The sequence below is a fragment of the Diabrotica undecimpunctata genome, chromosome 5, assembly GCF_040954645.1.
Source record: "Diabrotica undecimpunctata isolate CICGRU chromosome 5, icDiaUnde3, whole genome shotgun sequence".
Taxonomy (NCBI): Eukaryota; Metazoa; Arthropoda; class Insecta; order Coleoptera; family Chrysomelidae; genus Diabrotica; species Diabrotica undecimpunctata.
In genome coordinates, this window is record NC_092807.1 from 145,910,440 (window position 1) to 145,931,305 (window position 20,866).

A 20,866-nucleotide genomic window follows, 5' to 3' on the forward strand; every position below is an offset into this window, starting at 1 on the left:
ATTGGGAAAGCAGATTACTGAAATAAGGGCTCAAATATTCCACCTCCTTGTAATAAACAGTAACCAAATCTGTCATACAGATTTCTCCTCATATTTTGGAGTAGGGCTGGTGTAATGCTTGCAGAGAAATAAAGTATTTTTGCCCTTAATTCGACTAGGTTTGTGGTCCTTTTAAACTGATGCCTATAAATGTTTTCTTTGAGAAAAACCCAAAAAAAGAAATCGTTAGGCGCTAAGTCAAAGGATCTTTAATTGTACTATTTAATTGTACCACATACGGAACCAGTGCTGTTCAGTGACATTTTATCTGGTGTGTATAGAAAAATTAACCCGGATTTATTTATTTAGGGCAACTATAGACATAATATGCACTATTTTATTCATACTTTTAGTTGAAGAATAGATTAAATTATTTCAAATGTACTAAATTATTAATCTAAAAATTTAAATTACAGTTCTGTCATAGCTTGTCACAAATTTCTCAATTCGAGTGTATGTTTCTGTAGGAACACTAAATACTTTCTTTATTTAAATTGTATTTATAATAGTAGTGGTGGGGTGAGAAGGGAGGTACGCCAGTTAAGAATATACTAGAACTATGTCTGCCATGGAATAAAACCCGAGCCGTTTTCTTATATTTTTTCACAAAAAATGTGTCTTAGAAATATTCGATGTTTTTTTAATTTTCGGCGTACGCTCTATATTATAATATTACTACTAATTGGATTATACTAACCTTGAGTTTATCATCTTCAGTTGTCTCTGTAACTTCAACTTGAGGTTCAAAGCAATCATCAACATCAGAATGCTCATGATCAGAAAAGTCGATAGACGGGTCTTGATCGATCTGGTAGTAATGATCTTCAATATTATCCAAGTTTTCAATTGTAGGTAATTTCGGAGTGGTTGAATCATGCATTTTCCTATGAACTTCAAGACTGTCTTCGCGGTTGAAGGCTTTATTGCAAATATCGCATGGGTAAACAGTATCACCTACATAAAAGAACAATTTAGAATAACATTTTGAATAGCTTTGGATGTATTTCATTCAAAAAATTCTGGCTATACTGCGATTATAGTCATCCAAAAAGACCTAATTAGTCTATATAGTATGTGCAGTAAAAATGACGTGGTTTGAGATTTTGGCCATTTCCACGAAATAATATACAGATTGAACGAATTTAAAACGGAACATACAATTTAATATATGTCTGTTTGAACTGCATTTGAAATAGTGGACCAATATAAAACTTGGACAAAAATAAATCCATACCCGGTGATAGACATTGTATAAAATATCGTTCAACTATCTGTCTCCTTTTAGGACGCACCATATTCTATAGCACCGCCCAAAGTCAATGTTGCCAATCGCCGTGTAATAATCCGATTTGCGGATCTTTTTGAGCGTTATATCTTCTTCGTATCTTTAAATAAATCGGATATTTGCCTATATTTTTCATTGTATTTACCAATCTACTACAACAGACTAATAACAAAAATAAACTTAATGGTTTGTAGTTATTTCCTTTCTTTCCTGTAAATATTTTGAACACCTTATTTGAAAAACATCTAGAGGAATGAGATTGGCAACACCGCTCAAAATATCCATCTGACTGCTTAGGCTTAGGTAAAGGAAAGAGGAGCTTGCCGAATAGTCGGAGAGATAGAGCTGAAATTTTGAACTGATCAGTAATAAAACAATGTTTCCAAAACATTTGATAAAACTCTACGTCATCGCCTGAATCTTTTATAGAATATTTGGTAGTTTTAAAATGATATTATGATAATGTTTTTTTTTCAAACTAAAGTCATATTTACTTTACAAATCACATTTTTTTCTTAAATATAAATATTTTACGAATTAATTTTTAATTGAATAAATGTTTGATATTAGAATGAAAAACAAAAAAAAATATTTTCAATATAATAATCAATTGAAATTATATGATGATTGATAAAAATTAATTATGAAACCGGTTAAGTAATTTTATTAAATTAAAGTAATTTTATAATGTTAACTATTGAATATTTTCAGAATAACAAATAGTAATTTTACTTATTTTTTATTACAATAAAAAGGTTTTTAAATTTATATTGCATAAATAATGGTTGTTCAGATATAAGAAAAATTTGATTTATTATTACATTAATAATCAAATACAAAATATATTATTTCTATTTATCAATAGGTAAAATTCAATTTGTAGAATTCCTTTAACATTTTACAAATAATTATTAATAAAAATCAATTTAATGGTGGAATTATCAATTTTTTAAGTTTTGAAATTTACTTTGTAGATATTTTCAATATTTTTTTTAACTTTCAAATTGATTGAATTTTTTTTTCATTAGTTAATTATAATTTTACAAATTCTGATTGGACATTTATTTTGCATCATTATTATTTTAAAATATTAAAATAATAATGATGCGCGTTCCATTTAGATCAGTAATTCTAGACGCATGCGCTAAATGTAATAAGTATCAAGATGCTTTTATCCAACTTGGTGAAACTGACTTCGATTGTAATGAAGTTTTTAAAACCTTAGAAACTTTCATATGTCACTTATATGGAACAGGATTGACGAGAAATTTTTTTGGAAAATTTTGAGGAAAACTCTACTTGACGCTTTTCAAAATAATAACAGAAGTGAGCATACAAATTTTCAAATCAATCGGTATAAAAATATCATAATAAAATCCGTTTGAAAATTGTTACCGAGACCTAAAATGCGCAGTCAAGTGGTACATTTGACCCCGTTTTATGGCTCTCTGTACCAACCCAGCTGTCTGCCCTTTTGGATATAGTTTTTAGGGGCTAAATAATGAGCCATGAAAATGGCGGACATATTACTTATCGTTAATTTTTCCCCAAAAAATTGCAACTTCACCCCTGTCCGCCACCCCTATGTATCCACTCTCGCGTCCGCCCTTTGGGATTTCGTCTAGTTATACCAAGATCTTACTCTGGGCAAATTTTCAGCCATATTATCGATCGTTAATTTTTCCGAAAAAAATGACAACTTCATCCCTGTATAGCCACCCCCTGTACCACGAGGGGCGTCCGCCTGTAAGGCAAAGTCTTAACCCAGTTACAATGAATATATTCCAATAGAGAAATGTCATATTACTGATCAGTTCAAAATTTTGGTTCTATCTCTTGGACTATAAAAAAGCGATAGGTGGTTTGACAGCATAATAACTGCTTGTTTAGTCTAGTTTTCACAGTGATTCTAGGCAACCTATTTGGGTGGAGTTTTGACTTGTTCTTGAATGAATTCAGAATCCAGCAGCCCGCTGAAGTATTGGATTTTTATAATAGAATTATTTGACAACCTTTTGTTGGCCAACCACCTAGAGCGGAGTCGAGCCGAAATACATTGATTTCGTATGTTCCGTTTTAAATTCGTTCAATCTGTATACATAGCCTACAAGATTTGACTTAAAAGTATCTGACCTTCGTACATAATTTTGTAATGCTTTATATTTTTTTTCTTCCAACCGCATCGTTGGAAATAATCCCCATTCATTTTAACAACACGCTCTTATTGATGTTTTAAGTCATTAAAGTGGTTCTACAATTCACTTAGCTTCCAGTGTCATCGGCACATTCATTTGAATTCTCTATTTCATCGAAATATTGATCTTTAAACAATATTTCCAGTTTAGGAAGCACAAAAAACTAACACTGTTATTAAGACTATATGTAAATTGGGTAAGGTTAAACACAAGCAATAAAGATACAAACGAATGTAGGGTATACATAAAATATATGGGATATATACATATAGATATTATAAGAAACTATAACTGTTTTGGAAGAACTGGATATATGTTTCTTACCTTTACATCTAGGAGCATGATTATGTAAATGTTCAATTCTGTTGAATCCTCTGTTACAAGTTTTACAGGAAAATGGTTTTTCTCGTAAATGTGTCACTAAGTGTCTTTTTAGATGTTCCATTCTTGTCAAAGTTTTACTGCAAATTCTACAAACATGGACTTTCCTTCTATTGTGAGATTGTTCATGACGCTGCAGGTGATTAAGTCTTGTATATTCTTTGTCACATTGTTTGCATTTGTACATACCTCCAGTGTGTATGCGTTTGTGGCAACGTAAACCCTACATTAAAGAAATAAGACAATTGAGTAAAAGCCTTACATTTATATATTTTATACATTAGTAATCAGTAAATATATTAACTAAGTTCACATCTGTAATATGAAATATATGAAGAACTTTGAATAGCCACTTGATCTACCTTTACATTTAAGATTGTTAATGGGCGATGGCCCTTTATCCATTTCAAAACAAAATTGACATGTATGGAAAATGTTTATCAGAAATAGCTCTTTCGCCAAAGGTATTTTCAAGGGACTGTTATTGTTCCACCCTGTATAATTCTTCACATTCTACAATCTTAAAAGATGTCTTTTTAAATACCACAAATGAATTTTTACTTTTTGTATACCCAGTAAAACAAGACTTTGTTGAAGAAATGTTAAATTAGAACAATATAAAAGTATAGGGCCAATAATTAAATTCACAAAACCAGCAAAACATGTTGGTTGGTTTGAAGAATATCGCTTCGCCATCCAAAATTAAATGTTGATATCCTGAAGTGTGAAAATGACTTTACTAACTTGATCAATTGTCATATTTCAAAATTTATTGGAACATCCCTGATACTTATAGGTATACTTATATAGGCGGTTGGCTTTTGTTGAAAAACATACCCACCAACTGAAAATTGTTTTAATCGATACATTATGATAGTAGTATGCTTTGATTAAAAGTTTACCGAAAGTTTACCATAGAGACTTATTTATTTATAACAATTTTTAAGAAAATTTTAAAAAATTGCTATTTTGCTTCGAAATCGCTTTTTCAATAAATTGGGTTATTTTAAGATAAAAGTTATTTTAGTAATTTCTTCGTTAATTGTTTATTTTAAGCGTAAAATGCAAATAAACAATTAAAACTACCGAAAAAAGCCAATTTTAGCATTTTTCGAGGACATTTTTCATTAGGTTGGATATTGAATTTAAAAAAACAAAACATACATGCTTGTATTTCGATTATATGTATATATACATGATTTCCGAAGGGGAAATTGAAACTTCAATAAACTTATTTTAACCTTCAATTGTGGCTTATTCCCAATAAAATAGTATCTAATTTAAAATGCCACAAGAAAATAGCTTCAGAAAAATATATACATATTACAGTAGAAGTTCTTAGGAACTTAAACTAAAAAATCACAAAAATAACTTTTGTCTTAAAATAGGCAATGAATAGGTTTCCGTGGAAATGTTTTGATAAACTTTTAAACATACACTCAGATGCAAAAAAACGCAACGGAGAAAATTTTGGTCAAATTCAAAGTATTTAAATTTTTTATTTTTAGCCCTATTTTGAGATTTTTTAGCACACTGTATAAATTTATAAATTTTAATTTGGTATAGTCAGTTTTTTGATAAAATTTTATATTTGACTTATTGTACGGGGTTAATTAAAACGTGGTTTTATTATCCTAACTTTGAAACATCCTGTGGAATAATTCCGTTTGCGAATTTTCGTAAAACCTTATTTTTCGGTTGCAACCATGTCTCCTAAGCATTGTGTTTTTTATTTCATGTCAAAATATGCCTTAGTTCATTTTTTAGAGCCAAATGAATTTGCCATCCACAATTTATTACTTTTGTAATTATGATTATTTTGGAGTTATTTTATAATACGACGAGGTGGCTTTGGTGACTGTTATCATTATGTCATATTGACACTTACATTTTTTTACTTATGATTGATCATGGTTCTTAGTGTCGAAGATTGTGCGAAAGCCGTTGCTCTGGTTGAAGATGGGCGAAATTATGAATATGTGGTAGAGTACTACACACTCATCGCTCTACCATCCAAAAGGTAGTGGAACGTTTTATATGAACTGGAACAGACAGGCGTAAAACGAGAAGTGGCAGGAAGCGCAAAACTACCGCTTTAGATGATCGTTTTATACGAGATGAACGCTTTGCGGTCGTCATTTAACAGCGGTGCAAACAAGAAATCAGCTTCAAGAGGTTCGAGGCAATAATGTAAGTGTATTTATAGTTCGTCGAAGATTACATGAATTTAGTTTGCAAAGTTGCAGACCAGCAACTGGGCCCAAATTACTTCCACGGCACAGAGTGGCTAGACTACAATTTTCCAGGGAACATTTACATTGGAATTTAGGACAATGGAGTAATGTTCTTTTTACGGATGAGTCGAGATACTGTCTTCACTCATCAGATGGGAGAGAACGAGTATGGCGTCGAACTGGAGAGAGATTTGCGGAAGGTGCTTTCAGTCCCCGCGTTAACCATGAAGGAGGTTCGGTGATGGTATGGGCAGGAATATCCCGATAGGCGCACACTGAATTGGTATTTATTGAGGGTTCGTTGACTGCACACCGGTATATTGAGGAAATTTTAGCGAATCACGTAGTACCTTTTTCTCAATATATCGGCGATGATTTTCTATTCATGCAAGATAATGTGCGACCCCGCTCTGCAATGTGTGTCACGCAATATTTAGAGGAAGTTGGTATTAATAAAGTGAACTGGCCAGCGTGTTCGTCAGATCTGAACCCAATAGAGCACGTTTGGGACATGCTTGGTAGAAATATTAGAGGTCGCGAAGTCGCACCAGCCTCAATTAACGAACTTCGCTTGGCTCTAGAAGAGGAATGGCAAAACATCCAGCAAGATGATATTCGCAACCTCATAGACAGCATGAGACGACGTGTACAGGCAGTTATAGAGGCTAGGGCAGGCAATACAAAGTATTAAGTTACTTTTTAGTAGTTTTTCTTTGTTATTTGCGTACTTAGGTTAAGTGACAGTTAAGTTGTTTTTTTATGTTTTGTTATTGTTATCATTGTTATTAAAACCCAAGATCACGTCGTTGCTTTTAATCATTATTTAAATATAGTGCTTCTGGGATGTCGATATGACATTTCTTCGATATCAGTCACCAAAGCCCCCATCGTTTTATTACAAATTAATACGAAAGATAATGGTAATAATAGGAAAAGTCGTAAATTGTGGGTGGCAAAGTTATTTCGCTTCTAAAAATAAACCAATCTATATTTTCACATGAAACAAAAAACATAATACTTAGAAGACATGGTTGCAACCGAAAAACAAGGTTTTACGAAAATCCTCTAACGGAATTATTCCACAGAATGTTTCAAAGTTAGGATAAAAAACCACCTTTTGATTAACCCTGTATAATAAGTCAAATACAAGATTTTATTAAAAAACTCACTATACTAAATTAAAATTTATAGATTTTTACACAGTGTGCTAAAAAAATCATCAAAATAGGGCTTGAAAAATAAAAAAACCGAAATACTTTGAATTTAACCAAAATTTTCTGTTGAGTTTTTTTGCACCTGAGTGTAGAATATTAGCATTATAATCTATCGATTAAAACAAGTTGGCTTATTATGGTCTAACAAAGCTTATTATGGTAATCAAACATTAACAGGGAAAATCAGTTATCTCTCAGACAACTTAAGGATATACTATCTTGCTTTTTCACCATAACGAGATCAATATCTGCATTGAGTATTGAGTTTAAATATTTATTAAAACTTTACCTCTAATGTAGTGAACATTTTTGCACATTCACGACATGTGAGAAGCATTTGATTGTTGTCCATAAACTGTATGTAATCTGTTTCAAATTTCTGGGGAGGTGCTGTTTCTCCGGTAGTAGTTGGGTCTTTAGCTGTTTCATTGAGAATACTGTCAAGTGTGTTAAGAGATTCTAAAATAAATAAAAATATACTAAAATTATGTACTTAAGATATGTCTTGAAATAAAAGATATAAAAAATCTAGAACATTTACATAAATATGTTTATATCTACAGTGCATAGTATGTAGGTTCCTCTTGATGTAAGGAAGAACCCTACTAAATTATTGGGTCAATGGGTCTTCTTATTCTCATATTAGTATGCCTTTTCTTTTTTACTGGAGGTAAAGTCCTAGTCTTGAAACATGATACATAGGTTCCTCTTGATGTAAGGAAAAACCCTATGTAATTTGGGATGAATAGGTCTTCTCATCTCTTTTATTGGATAAAATGTCCCAATATCTTGAAGAACATCAGTTCCTCTGGATATAAGGAAGAACCCTATTCAATTTTGGGTTCAATATTCAACAGTTCTTCTTCTCATATTCTAACCATTTCGTTTTTTTTTTTTTGAACAAACACTAGAGTCTTGGTAGTAGTCCAGTCATTAGAGATTTTACTTCTAAAAATCATACCAACAAGCTGAATTTTGCTGAAAATGTCAATTAAAAAAATTCAAAAAAAGATGCAAAAAAGTTTAACACTTCTACCTCCGGCTTCCCCCTAAAACACCACAATTTAGGTGGGGGGGGGGGGGGGAATCGGTTTACTAAGAATCTGTATGTGACTGAAAAATGTTTCAAATAAAAAATTTTATATTTTTGAATAAAAATAGTTATTAGCACTTTTTATGTAGAATGAACCATTCTCTCAGAAGCAATACTTGAAGCAACCGGCTATTTAGAATGTCAGTTAAGCACGCGAAATCAAAATTTAAATAAAATTTAAATTTTGTCAACTCGACATTAAAAATTCGATATCTTCTGATCAGAGTATTCTATCTACAAAAATCAAAATGCATTTTAAAACTAAACAGTGCAGCTTTTTTATACAATTTTTGTGTTTTGTCGCAAATGAAATAAGTTTTTATAAAGGTGTTAAATAAATAAATATTGTGCAACTTTTGCCATTTTTTATGATTCTCATGAGATTAATAAGATTTATCACTTTTATTGACTGGTCACATTAGAGCCTAATCGTCAAAGCATGAAATTTCGGTTTTTGAGTTTTGACAACAAATGTGAGGCATTTGAAATGTGCCTAAAAAAATGCTGAATTTAAACTTTTACATAACAAACGATCGCACGTCACAGGAAATGCTTTCACGAAGACGGTTTGTAGCTGAAGTTTTGTAGTTTCGAACGACATACTTGTGTATGTTTTAGTTTGTAATGTGAAAGCTTAAATTCGGCATTTTTTAGACATATTTCAAATGACTCACATTTGTTGCCAAAACTAAAAAAAATTCATACTATAGGTTTTCAAGCTTATGCTCTAAAAAATGGATATTCCATAAACATTTATTTATTTTACACCTGTATAAAAACTGATTTCATTTGTGGAAAAATACAAAATATGCATGCAAAAGCTGCACTCTTCACCTTTAAAACTTATTTTGATTCTTGTCGGTAGGACACTCTGACCAAAATATATCGAATTTTTACCATCGAGTTAATACAAATTTTATTTAAAATTGATTTTGAGCACATTCAAAATCACCAGTCACTTCATTGTTTCTACAGTTTGTTTCTACAGCATACAGATTCTTGGTAAATCTATTTTTTTCCATTTCCCCCACCAAGAGGGACATATTTTTGCAAAATTTACATTCTTTGCAAAATTCAGCTTGTTCATCTGATTTTTAGAGATTCCGAGGTATTTTTGTCTCTGGCGACTTAAGTATAGTATTTACATATAATTTCCCTTCTTATTCCATATTTACTAAAATAAATATAGTGAGGAATATGCATAAATTAATATTTTAAGTTTGGCTTACATTTGGTGTATGTTTATATCTTTATATCCCAACAGGTTTTCAAAGCACATATGACAAAGTTATATTTTTAAGTGAATATTACAATTATATTTTTAACATCAGATGTTATCAGATGACATGGCAAAAACTTCTCTTCCAGTAATTCTCAATTAATACCAATATAAAATTAACACAATCATATTGTGACGTTTCAATTTCTTTAAGTTGAAAACATTTTATGAAACTGTATTTTCAGTTAACCCTCTATCTAGATCTTGTTTTTTATCACTTCAAATATGTCAAGTGTGTGTATTTAAAAGCTCTATTTTCTTGATAAATTACGTTTGGGGTTAGAGTATTCATAATTTTCCATGCACCCTTGCACGGTTCTCTCTAATTTAGTCCACTTTAGAGCGATTTTACATAATCACTCTTAGAATTCTATTAGTTTTGGCCTATAATTAAGTTAAAGTGTTAATATTTTCTCATGAGAACCAAGACTATAAAACTGTATATCCCTCCTCAAAAATTAATTAGTATTGTCTAACTTATAAAAGAGCCAAAATCCAATATCATTCTTAGTTGCCAGTTATTTGTATATCAAGGTGCATTCAGACATTAATATTTTCATTGTTTAAAGTTTTGTTGTGAACTCACATATTATGTGGTAAGTTGATCCTCTGTTTTTTTTAATTAATTGCAATATTAAGTGATCCTTTTTTTTGTATATTTATAGAATCTGATTGACAATTTACTTTAATGCCGCTACACACCCTGAGCTTTTTTTACTATTTGATTTCTGCTGAAAGGGCAATACACTTCCTAATAACATCTAGTTATTTGCCCAAGAGGGTGAAGAAATTGTGAGGACAATAACCCTCATCCCTCTATCGAGGTATTTGAATATCCACTTGTTTTTTGATGTTAACATCTGTTATTCTCTAAACCGATGACATACAAATGTCATCGAGCTGTAATGTGAGTGCCATTAAGTTTTATTATTGACTATTCATTTTTTTATGTTTAATTACAGATGTATCTGTATATTACGTCTTGTAACTTAAGTAATAAAGTATTTTATTTTATATATCAATTATTATAATATATATTGAAAAGTAGTATATTTTTCGGCTATTAAAAGAATGTTATTTGTCATTCTTTTCTGTATTATATTTTAGGCAAAAACAAAAAGCTTTACGTTTTTGCCAGATTAGAGCTCATATTTATTTTCGTTTATTAATTTTTGAGACATTCTAAGAGATTATTAGTAACATAATTTGTTTAATTAAGTTTTCTCGGATTTTAAGAGCTGTAATCTTTTTAGATATAAGATTATTGATGACAATATGGTCACATATAAATTGCAAATTTTGAGTGTATAATAAATTCATGTTTGCTTAAATTTGAAAGTTTAAATACTTAAACATAATTGTTTATTGTGACATATAAATCTTTTGACATATAACTTTTGACAGACGATATAAATCTTTTGAAGTATCTTATTGAAAATGTAACCTTTTTACAGCTTATGGTAAATGTATCAATTTGTATGATTTGCTTTGGTAATTCGTTGATATATTTTCTGACATATTTATTTGATGTCTTTAAGAGAAATGTTAATATAATGTTTAGTTTATTTAATCTTGAGTTCCTTCATGAGTTTGGGGTTAAAACTCATTGGCACCCATTTTGTTTTGCAGTTTAATCCAATTATCTATCTATTGTTTATCTATTTGTCATTAATCTGTACTTTTCTATCATCTATATCCTTATCCAGCCCCAATGAAGATGCTGACTTGAGCAATGTGGTCTTCGTTTAGTCTTGGTGAACAATCAGTTTTTTACCATCTACTTTTGTTAACTCTTTTGAGTGTGTTAAAGTAACAGATTGATGTGTTGGATTAAAATGTTGTGAATAGTGTAGAAATACTTTTCCCAAAAATTATTTACTAAAAAATCCTATAACAAATATACCTACTCCTACTTTATTAAGGACCCAACAGGTCATTCTTGAAATTGTGTTGTCAATTACTATCCACCTGTCTAACTATTTGTATGATAACCAGTGAAAGGAAACCCCTATTCAATTTGGATTTAAGTCAAAGATCATGAAAGCTACAGATAATTGGGTCCTTCAATACCTCATTGCATTGGGTTTATTGTTTATTTGAAAATAAATGATAGCTTAAAAATCAACAATGCCACTATTGCACTATATCATATTGGTACTAGGTACAACTAAGAAAAATTTTTCAAACTCCCTCAAAATCCAAAGGAGAAATTTGGAATAGATTGCTTTTAAAAAAGTCAATTTTTGACTTTATGGTGCCACTAAATATAAAATCAAAAGAAAAATAAATGTCAATATAAAATCAAACTAAAAAACACATGTGAACACAGGGGTAAAATTCTTAAATAAGGAACACTCATCTGATTAACACAAAATTATTGAAAGAAAGTATTGGAAATAATGGAAAGCTTTTCAATAGAGGAAAAGTACAAAAGCTACAGTATTGTCCTTAAGGTAATTACCTCTTAACTGAAGGCGGTAGTCATTTACACATAAAATTTAAATGTAAACAAATGGTACAATGATTTAGGTATATAGCCAAATTACACATAAGACATTTAAAATAATACAATAAGTTTAAAATAACAATAAAAACAAAATGATTATTATCATATTATAAGCAATACGATATTTAATATTAGGTTTAAAGTAGCTGATTTTTTAATACAATAGAAACTCTTACCCATGAATTCCGAGTTCTGTAATTCTTGTTTAATTTCATTTACTTTGAGGTTTTTTGCGTACTCTCTTAGACCAACATCTACCCTTTCTGCTTGTTTTTTGAATAGGAAAGCATTTTTTAATTGTTCCACACATACTTGGCAAATTAAAGTCGGCAAACCGTCTCCACATATTACCTAACAAGAACAAATCACCGAATTTTAATTTGTAAATATTTTCATTGTAGGCGTTTTATCATTTACCTGAACTGAAGCACAGGCCATTAGCATCTCGTCAATACGGGGATTCTGATGAGGATTTTCATAACCTTCGAACAGCGACCGCATCTGTGGACTAACACATTTGCAAGTCCTGCAAATCTGATTAAGATTCGCGTTCTCCATTTCTATTAATGTTATCTGTAAAATTGGGATTATCCCATGAAAATCACTTCATTATATTTTCTACGAAACCCAAGCCAACTCAGTCGACAGCACTGGCAAAATTGACATATCCCGTTTCCTTTTTCTTTCTGTGAAATTAACACTAAATGAAGCGCCAAATTCAAATTTAATATTTTTATTTTTGATTTACTAAAACTTTTTTATGAAATATTATCTCTTTCATAACATTCTAACTCAACAATTGTTTGTGTCCTCTAATTATTGCCAAAACGTATAAGTAATGCGGAATAGATATAAAAAATTTAAAATCAGTGTCGGCACCTGTAAACGGTGAGTGGGGGTGTTAGGGTCCCTAGATGGAATGTGTGTTTATTCAATATAAAAAGTAATGTAAAACACATTTACATTTAACAACTTTATAAGATTGTTAATATGTTTTAGTATGTAAATTTAATTTTATCATAAGGAAATTTAATCGCATATCTTATAAAATCTAAATATGACAAGTCCATTAAATCAATTTGATGAACGTTAATGCCATCTATTCAAAACAAACAGTGACAGCGTGAAAAACAGGGTCGGACTAATGTAATTTTACCTCGTTCCCCATGTGTAAATCATCTATTGACTATTTAAATAAAGTCATTAAACAAGTAAATCTCAGACGACTGAACTATTAAAAATTGTTTTATTAAAACTAATAGCATGTTTCAAATTTATTTAATATAAGCGACTCTTTCAAAGGATTACCTACTTAAGTATTGAATATTTTTTATTGAAAATGTTCTGTTTCTGAAAATGTTAGTTTTGATAAATTAGGCGTTTAGGCAAATATCAGTTTTTGATAACATAATATCTGAAATGGTTGTAACGTATAGAGTTTATTTGTTCTTTTATGAGTTAACTTAACTATTATTGCTGACCACACCACTATGAGTATTAGTCCCGTAAGTATACATTTCGTTATTCCAGTCATACGTCCCTCTAGGTATTCATAGTAACAAACGGTTGTTTATGGTCTTTAACTATGAAGGACAACTTTTTACTTAAAATTTATAACCCAAACTTTACTTTCCTAATGTGGATTGCCATCCTCCAAAACTTTTCAAATGTGAATGGATTTCAAGTATAACTCTGTTGATTTATGATATCGTATACATTGTTATTTTAGAGCTCTTAGAAAAATGCTTAATTTTTATAGAAATAAAATTATCAATAATAAATAATAATTAACATTTCAAATGTTAATTATTATAATAATTATAATAATTAAAATCATAAAATTTATTAAAGTTTGATTATGTTTCTAATAGTAAAAATATTTATAATAGGTACGGATGCTTTTTTTGATTTCTGATTGGCAAAGATGTCTATAGTTTTCGAAAAATCGCATTTTTTTACCAAATCATGCTCAATATACAAAGTTTCTCGGCCAATTAACTAATTCTGCTTCATTGTAGATCTCATAGCATTTTTTATGCGAGAAAAACAACTAAACGATCTTTCCTCTTTTTCAACTGTCACTAGTAATGTGCAAAATATTCTTTACGCAATAACGACGTTAAATAATGATTTGAATTTGAGATATTTAATTTTATTTTATTAAGTAAATCTATTGGAAAAAGTTGAGATTCGCCAATATTATCCTTGTATATCGATTGTCTTTTTTATAAAACTCGACTATAAAACAGCGATTGTGGGAAATTCAGTTCCAGTTCCGATCCAGAATTCAGTCAATGGCTTTTTTTTAAATTTGAGTTTTAAGTTTATATCACTCGAAAGCTCAGCAAATTCCTCTTGAGCTTTAAGTGGCAGGTGATCAATCTCACTTAAGCCAATCCAAAACGGCTTTTGAATCCAAACTATTTTTTGGAAATCAATATTTAATATAAAATATGTACGGAACTGTATTTCTAGCGCTTGTAAGTGATCTACAATAATTTTTGCAATAAAAGTTTTACAATGAATTTTCTCGATTATAAAATTGTTGACACTAGAAAACATTTCGAACGAATTTTTTTCGACCCTACATTTCCAAATGTTGATCTTTATAATAAAACTTTCAATTTTATCATTTGAAGTAAATATATCGCATCGAGATCGTTTAACTTCGCAAGAATATCTGACAAATAACACAGCTTGGCTAGCCATAAGTCATTTTGAAAAAAGCAACAAGTTCACATTTTCGTTCGGCCAGATAATCGTCTGTTAATTTTTGCATTTACTGAATTATTCTGGTTGATTTGTGAGTCTAGATATATGAAATCTATTACTCCTTCGACAGTATAATATGTTCCTATCGTTAGGTCTTCGGGTTGTGCTACTTGCATATCATTTATCACTTTCATACATTTAATATAATTAATCGGTAGCCTCATTCTTTTTGTTGATGCTTCTAATGCCGTGAACGTTTCAGTTTGAAATAGGTTTATTTGACGTTTGGATTTCCACTTTCGAAACAATTCTCAAAATACAAAAAGAACGATTTCCGAAGTGGAAATCGTTCCGTCATCGTATTTTAAACTGAATTTGTGGTTAATTCCCAATAAAAATAGTAAATCAGGATGCTTTTTATCTCCAACGCCATTTAAAATATATTTTCAGGAGAAATGAACAAATTGGAGAAGGAAATTCAAGGAATGGGAATAGACACTGGGAACCAGTGATCTTTTCTTCACAGTAGATCCAGTAACTGTAGCAAATGACGAGGAAAATATAAATTATATGATTCGGAACTGACTGAAGAATACGAAAATTGATGACTTACCATCAACCATAAGTGCTAGAGCCAATTTTTATATGTGGATTGGAATGTTGGCAAATGACGAAAGAAGAGAAAAAGCAAATTGACGCACTAATGAACTATTTAGAAACAGAGTGTTGTATCTCGACACTCTCGTTATTTCTGCTACTGTAGTCGTTTCTTGGTTAGGAAGGGGCGCAATTTCAGGATACTTTGAAAAATAATTCATTGCGAGAACTAAGTACTTGTTTCTTCTATCAGTCATCGGAAGTGGACCGAAAATATCTACTACACCAATCTTCTACACCTTGGCAATAATTGATACAATAAAATTTGTCTCGAACTCTAGCCAGTGATCTTTTGACTCCAAAATGTTCTCCAGAAAGGCTGTTATGAAGTACTTGCAACACAATTTTAATGTGTGATTTTGGCAGCACCACTGGTTGAACTGTACGTACCCCATCGGGACTTTCCCCACTTCCAATATAACACACAATTGGAAAGATACAGAGATTTCCATTGAGCCTAGTACGCCTTTATAGTTCCACTATATTATTTATTTCCTTCCAAATAGGTCTTACTCCATTTTTAAGCCATTCTCGTTCCTCATGCTGATTGCTGACACCGACTTTGAACCTGTAATTAGTTCAAATCATCTTGTAATTTTTGTAATTGTTTATTTAACACATTCTTCCCCTTCATCAATTTCTTGCATTCGTATTCCATATTGAACTGTGTAGTTTTTGCATTATTTCGAGTTACCTTACGCCTTACACTCCTCTTGCAAAATTGACACCTGTTCTATAAACTTTTATATTTCATTTTTACTAATCGCTAGTTGCTCTTTCAAATGAGCAACTTCAGATTCCAGAGTATCTTTTTTCTTTTCTGTGATCAGTTGTGGAAATCGATTTCTTAGAGACCTATAATATCTACTAGTATTTCTAGTAGGACTATGTGACGGGCTTCTGGAAGTCGATCTAGGCGACCTCCTCACCTCGTTCTTTGGTTCTTCTTTTCTTGCCTGGGATCGACTTTTGCAAATTAATTTATAAGTACTGTTCAACTTTTAAAATCTCATATTATTCTCCTAACAGAAACGTGGTTGTATTCTTCTACAACCGATGCTATTGTAAACATTGAAAATTTTACTATATTTCGTAGAGATAGAGGTACTCGTCGAAGGGGAGGAGTATGCATCTATTTAGCAAATGAAATTACCAATACTTTTTCCATCAGTAATAAAACAATAGACGTACACGGTTTAGCAATTATTTGCTTACTTCTTAATAATAACTCTTTCATATTTAATATAGTTTGCATATACCGACCTCCGGATACAGTATTTGCTCAGGACAATATGCTTATTGACAAACTTGAGGAATTATCATCCCTTGAAAATCTCATTGTTGTTTGAGATTTCAATTTTCCAGAGATTAGCCGGTCCATTACTTCCAAAACTAATACTATCAATTCCCAAAATTTGTTTAAAAACTTTATTATGAACTCAAATTTATTACAACTGATAACTGAACCTACAAGGTTTAGAGCCAACAATAATCCTTCAATTTTAGACTTATTTTTCACAGGCGACGATCAATTAATTTCTACACTTGAAGTGTTCTCTTCGGTGGGACTTTCTGACCACTCGCTTATTACTGCTCACATTCAATTTAGTTTAACACCGCTTTGCAAAAATAATTTCGTAACGTATCCCAATACTTTCTCCGATTTCTCTAATGTAAATTCAGTTTTATTCCAGTTAAACTGGCAATCTGTTTTTCTTAATCACTCTGATCCATCGTCAATGTGGGACCCTTTTCTTTATACTGCTACTACAATAATTTCTGATCATACAACTGAACGGCAGCTATACAGAAATCGACTAAAACCTTGGATTAACTTCTCAGCTACCCATTTAATTCGACATAAGCGAAAGCTTATATAAATTTACTGATTCCCTTGATGATTTTCTCGCCCCCCGTAATTTTTCTAACCGAGTCAAACAATCTTTGCTAAAGTTAAGAACAGAATTTGAAGAATCTATAATTGCAAGTGGTAATAGTAAAAGTTTATCAGTACATTCGCACATCTTTATATTCTAAAGTCTCCATACCATTACTTCAAAAAGCTGACTGGTCTTTATGTTCTTTGAATACCGAAACTTCGGAATGTTTATCGTTATTCTTTTCTCAGGTTTTTACAATTGAACCTAACGATACCCTTCCTCAAATAATGTGCCCACGTTTGTCTAAAACTCTTGATAATATATCTTTCAATCCGGATGCAATTAAACATCATTTATGGAAGCTACGCAGTAATTCATCACCTGGATTAGACGGACTCACCTCCTTTTTCCTCAAACAATGTGCAGAATCTGTAACCATCCCTATATCTCTCATAATGAATGCTTCTTTTAATCAAGGTCCTCTCCCCTCGACCTGAAAATTGGCTTCGGTTACTCCTATATTCAAGAAAGGAAATAAACTTCTTCTTCCTCCTTATAAGCAGTTCTGGTTGTTCATTGGCGGATTAATACCTCTCTGAAAGGTTGTCACTCCATCTTTTGCGCGGTCGTCCGATACGTCTTCTGCCGATTGGTGACTTATCTCTTGCTATTTTGACGATTCTCTTTTTAAATTGTCTGTCATTTCATTTATACACTGTACGTTACATTTTCTTATATTGTCTTCACTTCTCTTTCGATCTCTCAGCGCATTTCCTGTAATGCTTCTCAGTACTCTCATCTCTGCCGTTTCCAGTAGCCTTTGCGTTGTTTCTGGGGCGTATGTCATTATTGGTATTACACTGGCGTTATAAATTCTTGACTTCATCTGTGTCAATGTGTCTGTTTCGCCATATAGTATTATTAAGGCATCCTGCCAGTCTATTTGCTTTTTGTACTTGATCTCTCACTTCTTTGTCCAGGTCTCCATAGCTAGACAGTGTAATTCCCAGGTATTTTATTTCCATTACTTGTTCAATACTGATGCCATCAATTTCTATTTTACATCTGGTTGGTTCTTTGCTGACTACTATTGTTTTAGTTTTCTGAGATGAGATAGTCATATTAAATTCTTTTGCTCTTATGTTAAATCAGTCTTTGCAGACTATCTTCATCTTGGGCTATCAATATTGCGTCGTCTGCGTAACAGAGTATTTTGATTTCTTTGTTTCCCATTCTGTATCCTCTTCCTTTGTTAACGGTTTTGATAATTTCATCCATGATCAAATTGAAGAGCATGGGGCTCAATGAATCCCCTTGTCTTATTCCGCTGCCTATTTCTATAGGTTCTGTAAGTTGTCCATCTATTCTGACTTTCATTTTGTTGTTTTGGTAGATGTTATCGATAGTTTTTATAATATTTAGGGGAACTTCTCTATTATACAGAAGATGGATTACATCTTTGAGTCTTACTCTGTATAAAGCTTTCTTTAGATCAATCAGATACATAAATGCTGGTCTATTATACTCTAGTGATTTCTCAGTAATTTGCTTTATAACGAATATTGCATCTGTACACGATCTTCCACTACGAAAACCCTGTTGTTCATCTGCTAAACTTATCCTCTGATTCATTAGCACTTGTAAAATTTTAGTTTTAAGTTTTAGCGTAGTGTTTAACAAGTTTATACCTCTGTAGTTTTCTGGTTGTTTTTTATCTCCTTTTTTGAATAGCAGAATTACTTCGCTCGTGCTCCATTCTTCAGGTTTTTTATTGTGTTTTATAATTTTATTAATTAATTTTGTTAATTGTTATGTCATAAAATAAACTTGATTGCAATAATTATCGTCCAATCAGCCTGGTTCATATTGTCGGCAAGGTCATGGAATCGATTATTTTGGAAGATATGTCTGAGTTTCTTCTTCAAGAAAATGCCATCCCTCACCAACAGCATGGCTTTATCAAATGTCGTTCAACGATCACAAACTTACTTCATTGTGTAAATGATTGGTCATCATCATGATTATTGGCTCCACAACCCATGGTGGGTCTTGGCCTGCCTCCATTCTCTCCTATTCTTCGCCTTGGCTTTCCAATTTCGTACTCCCATTATTCTCAAGTCTTCCTCCACCTGATCCTTAAATCGTGTTCTGGGTCTTCCTCTCCTTCTCACTCCATCTATTCTTTGGTTATAAATATGTTTTGGCGGCTTCATATCATTCATTCTCTCTATGTGACCTAACCACCGCAGCCGGTTTATTTTGATGGACCTAATAATATAGCGTCTACGCCATAATCAGCCCTCCTGTACTCCTCCATAGATATGCCGGAGAATTTTACGTTCAAAGCATCTTAAACGTTCTTCATCGCTCTTTGTCATCGTCCATGTTTCCGACGCGTAGGTGAGGATGGGCTTGATAAGAGTTCTGTATATCACTAGTTTCGTTCTTTTTGTAACTAGGCTGGTTATTAAAAAAATTTTTAATCCACAATAGGCTCTATTTGCCAGATATATCCGTCCGTTAATTTCTGAACGTACTGCATTATTCTGATTAATTTGTGAGCCTAGGTATATAAACGCTCTTACTCCTTCGAAAGTATATGTTCCGATCGTTAGATCTTCGGGTTGTGCTGCTTGTATATAATTTGATACTTTCATATACTTCGTCTTACTAGTGTTAACCTCTAGTCCCATTCTTTTTGTTGCTGCATCAAGCGCTTTGAATGATTCGACCACGTCCGCCTTTCTTCTTGCAATAATGTCGATGTCATCGGCGTACGCTAGTAATTGTACGCTGCGATTAATAATAGTTCCTTTGGTTGTTATTCCAGATTCTCTTATCGCTTTCTCTAGTACAATATTGAATAGAAGGCATGATAGGCTGTCTCCTTGTCTAAGTTCTATCTGAGACTCGTTCTCTGAGAACGATTTCCGAAGTGGAAATTGAAACGTCAATAAACGTACTTTAACCTTTAATTGTAGCTTATTCCCATTGAAATAGTAATTTCTTCTATTCATATGCATAATATTAAGGGGTTAAAATAAATAATTATTAATTAAGGCATTAAAGTTTGCCATTGATTCTAATATGCATGATCGTTTATCAACTACTTCATATTCTTGAATAAATGCATCCATATTTAGTGAATTGATTTCAATAGTTAAATAAAAATGTTAAAATCTGTTAATACAAAGAATAGAAATATTTCTCAAAAAAATATTAAAAAATAGTTTTTTTTGTGAAAACAAAAACCAAGACAAATAATATCGGTTCACACGTTAATCACATGCAAAAATTGTGAATGGCTATGCAGTACTTGACGAAGTTATTGCTTCGTAACATGATAATCCCAATTTCCTCAGTAAGAGCTGGTAGACTAAAGAATGTCATT

General features: G+C 31.6%; 1 protein-coding gene across 3 annotated transcripts in view; it reads right to left on the bottom strand.

Moving 5' to 3' along the window:
• LOC140441952 (uncharacterized) overlaps positions 1-12,897 on the bottom strand; it is a 41,371-nt gene extending 28,474 nt beyond the window's left edge. For 2 of the 3 annotated variants that reach the window (XM_072532967.1, XM_072532965.1), the window contains exons 1-5: positions 12,644-12,897; positions 12,403-12,577; positions 7,638-7,807; positions 3,844-4,123; positions 737-993 (exon numbers count right to left, since the gene is read on the bottom strand). In XM_072532967.1, coding sequence (XP_072389068.1) covers positions 737-993; positions 3,844-4,123; positions 7,638-7,807; positions 12,403-12,577; positions 12,644-12,784 — 1,023 coding nt within the window. In that variant the 5' untranslated portion in view covers positions 12,785-12,897. The remainder of the gene's footprint in view (positions 1-736; positions 994-3,843; positions 4,124-7,637; positions 7,808-12,402; positions 12,578-12,643) is intronic. The other variant, XM_072532966.1, reaches the window with a different exon arrangement.
• Positions 12,898-20,866: the final 7,969 nt, after the last annotated feature.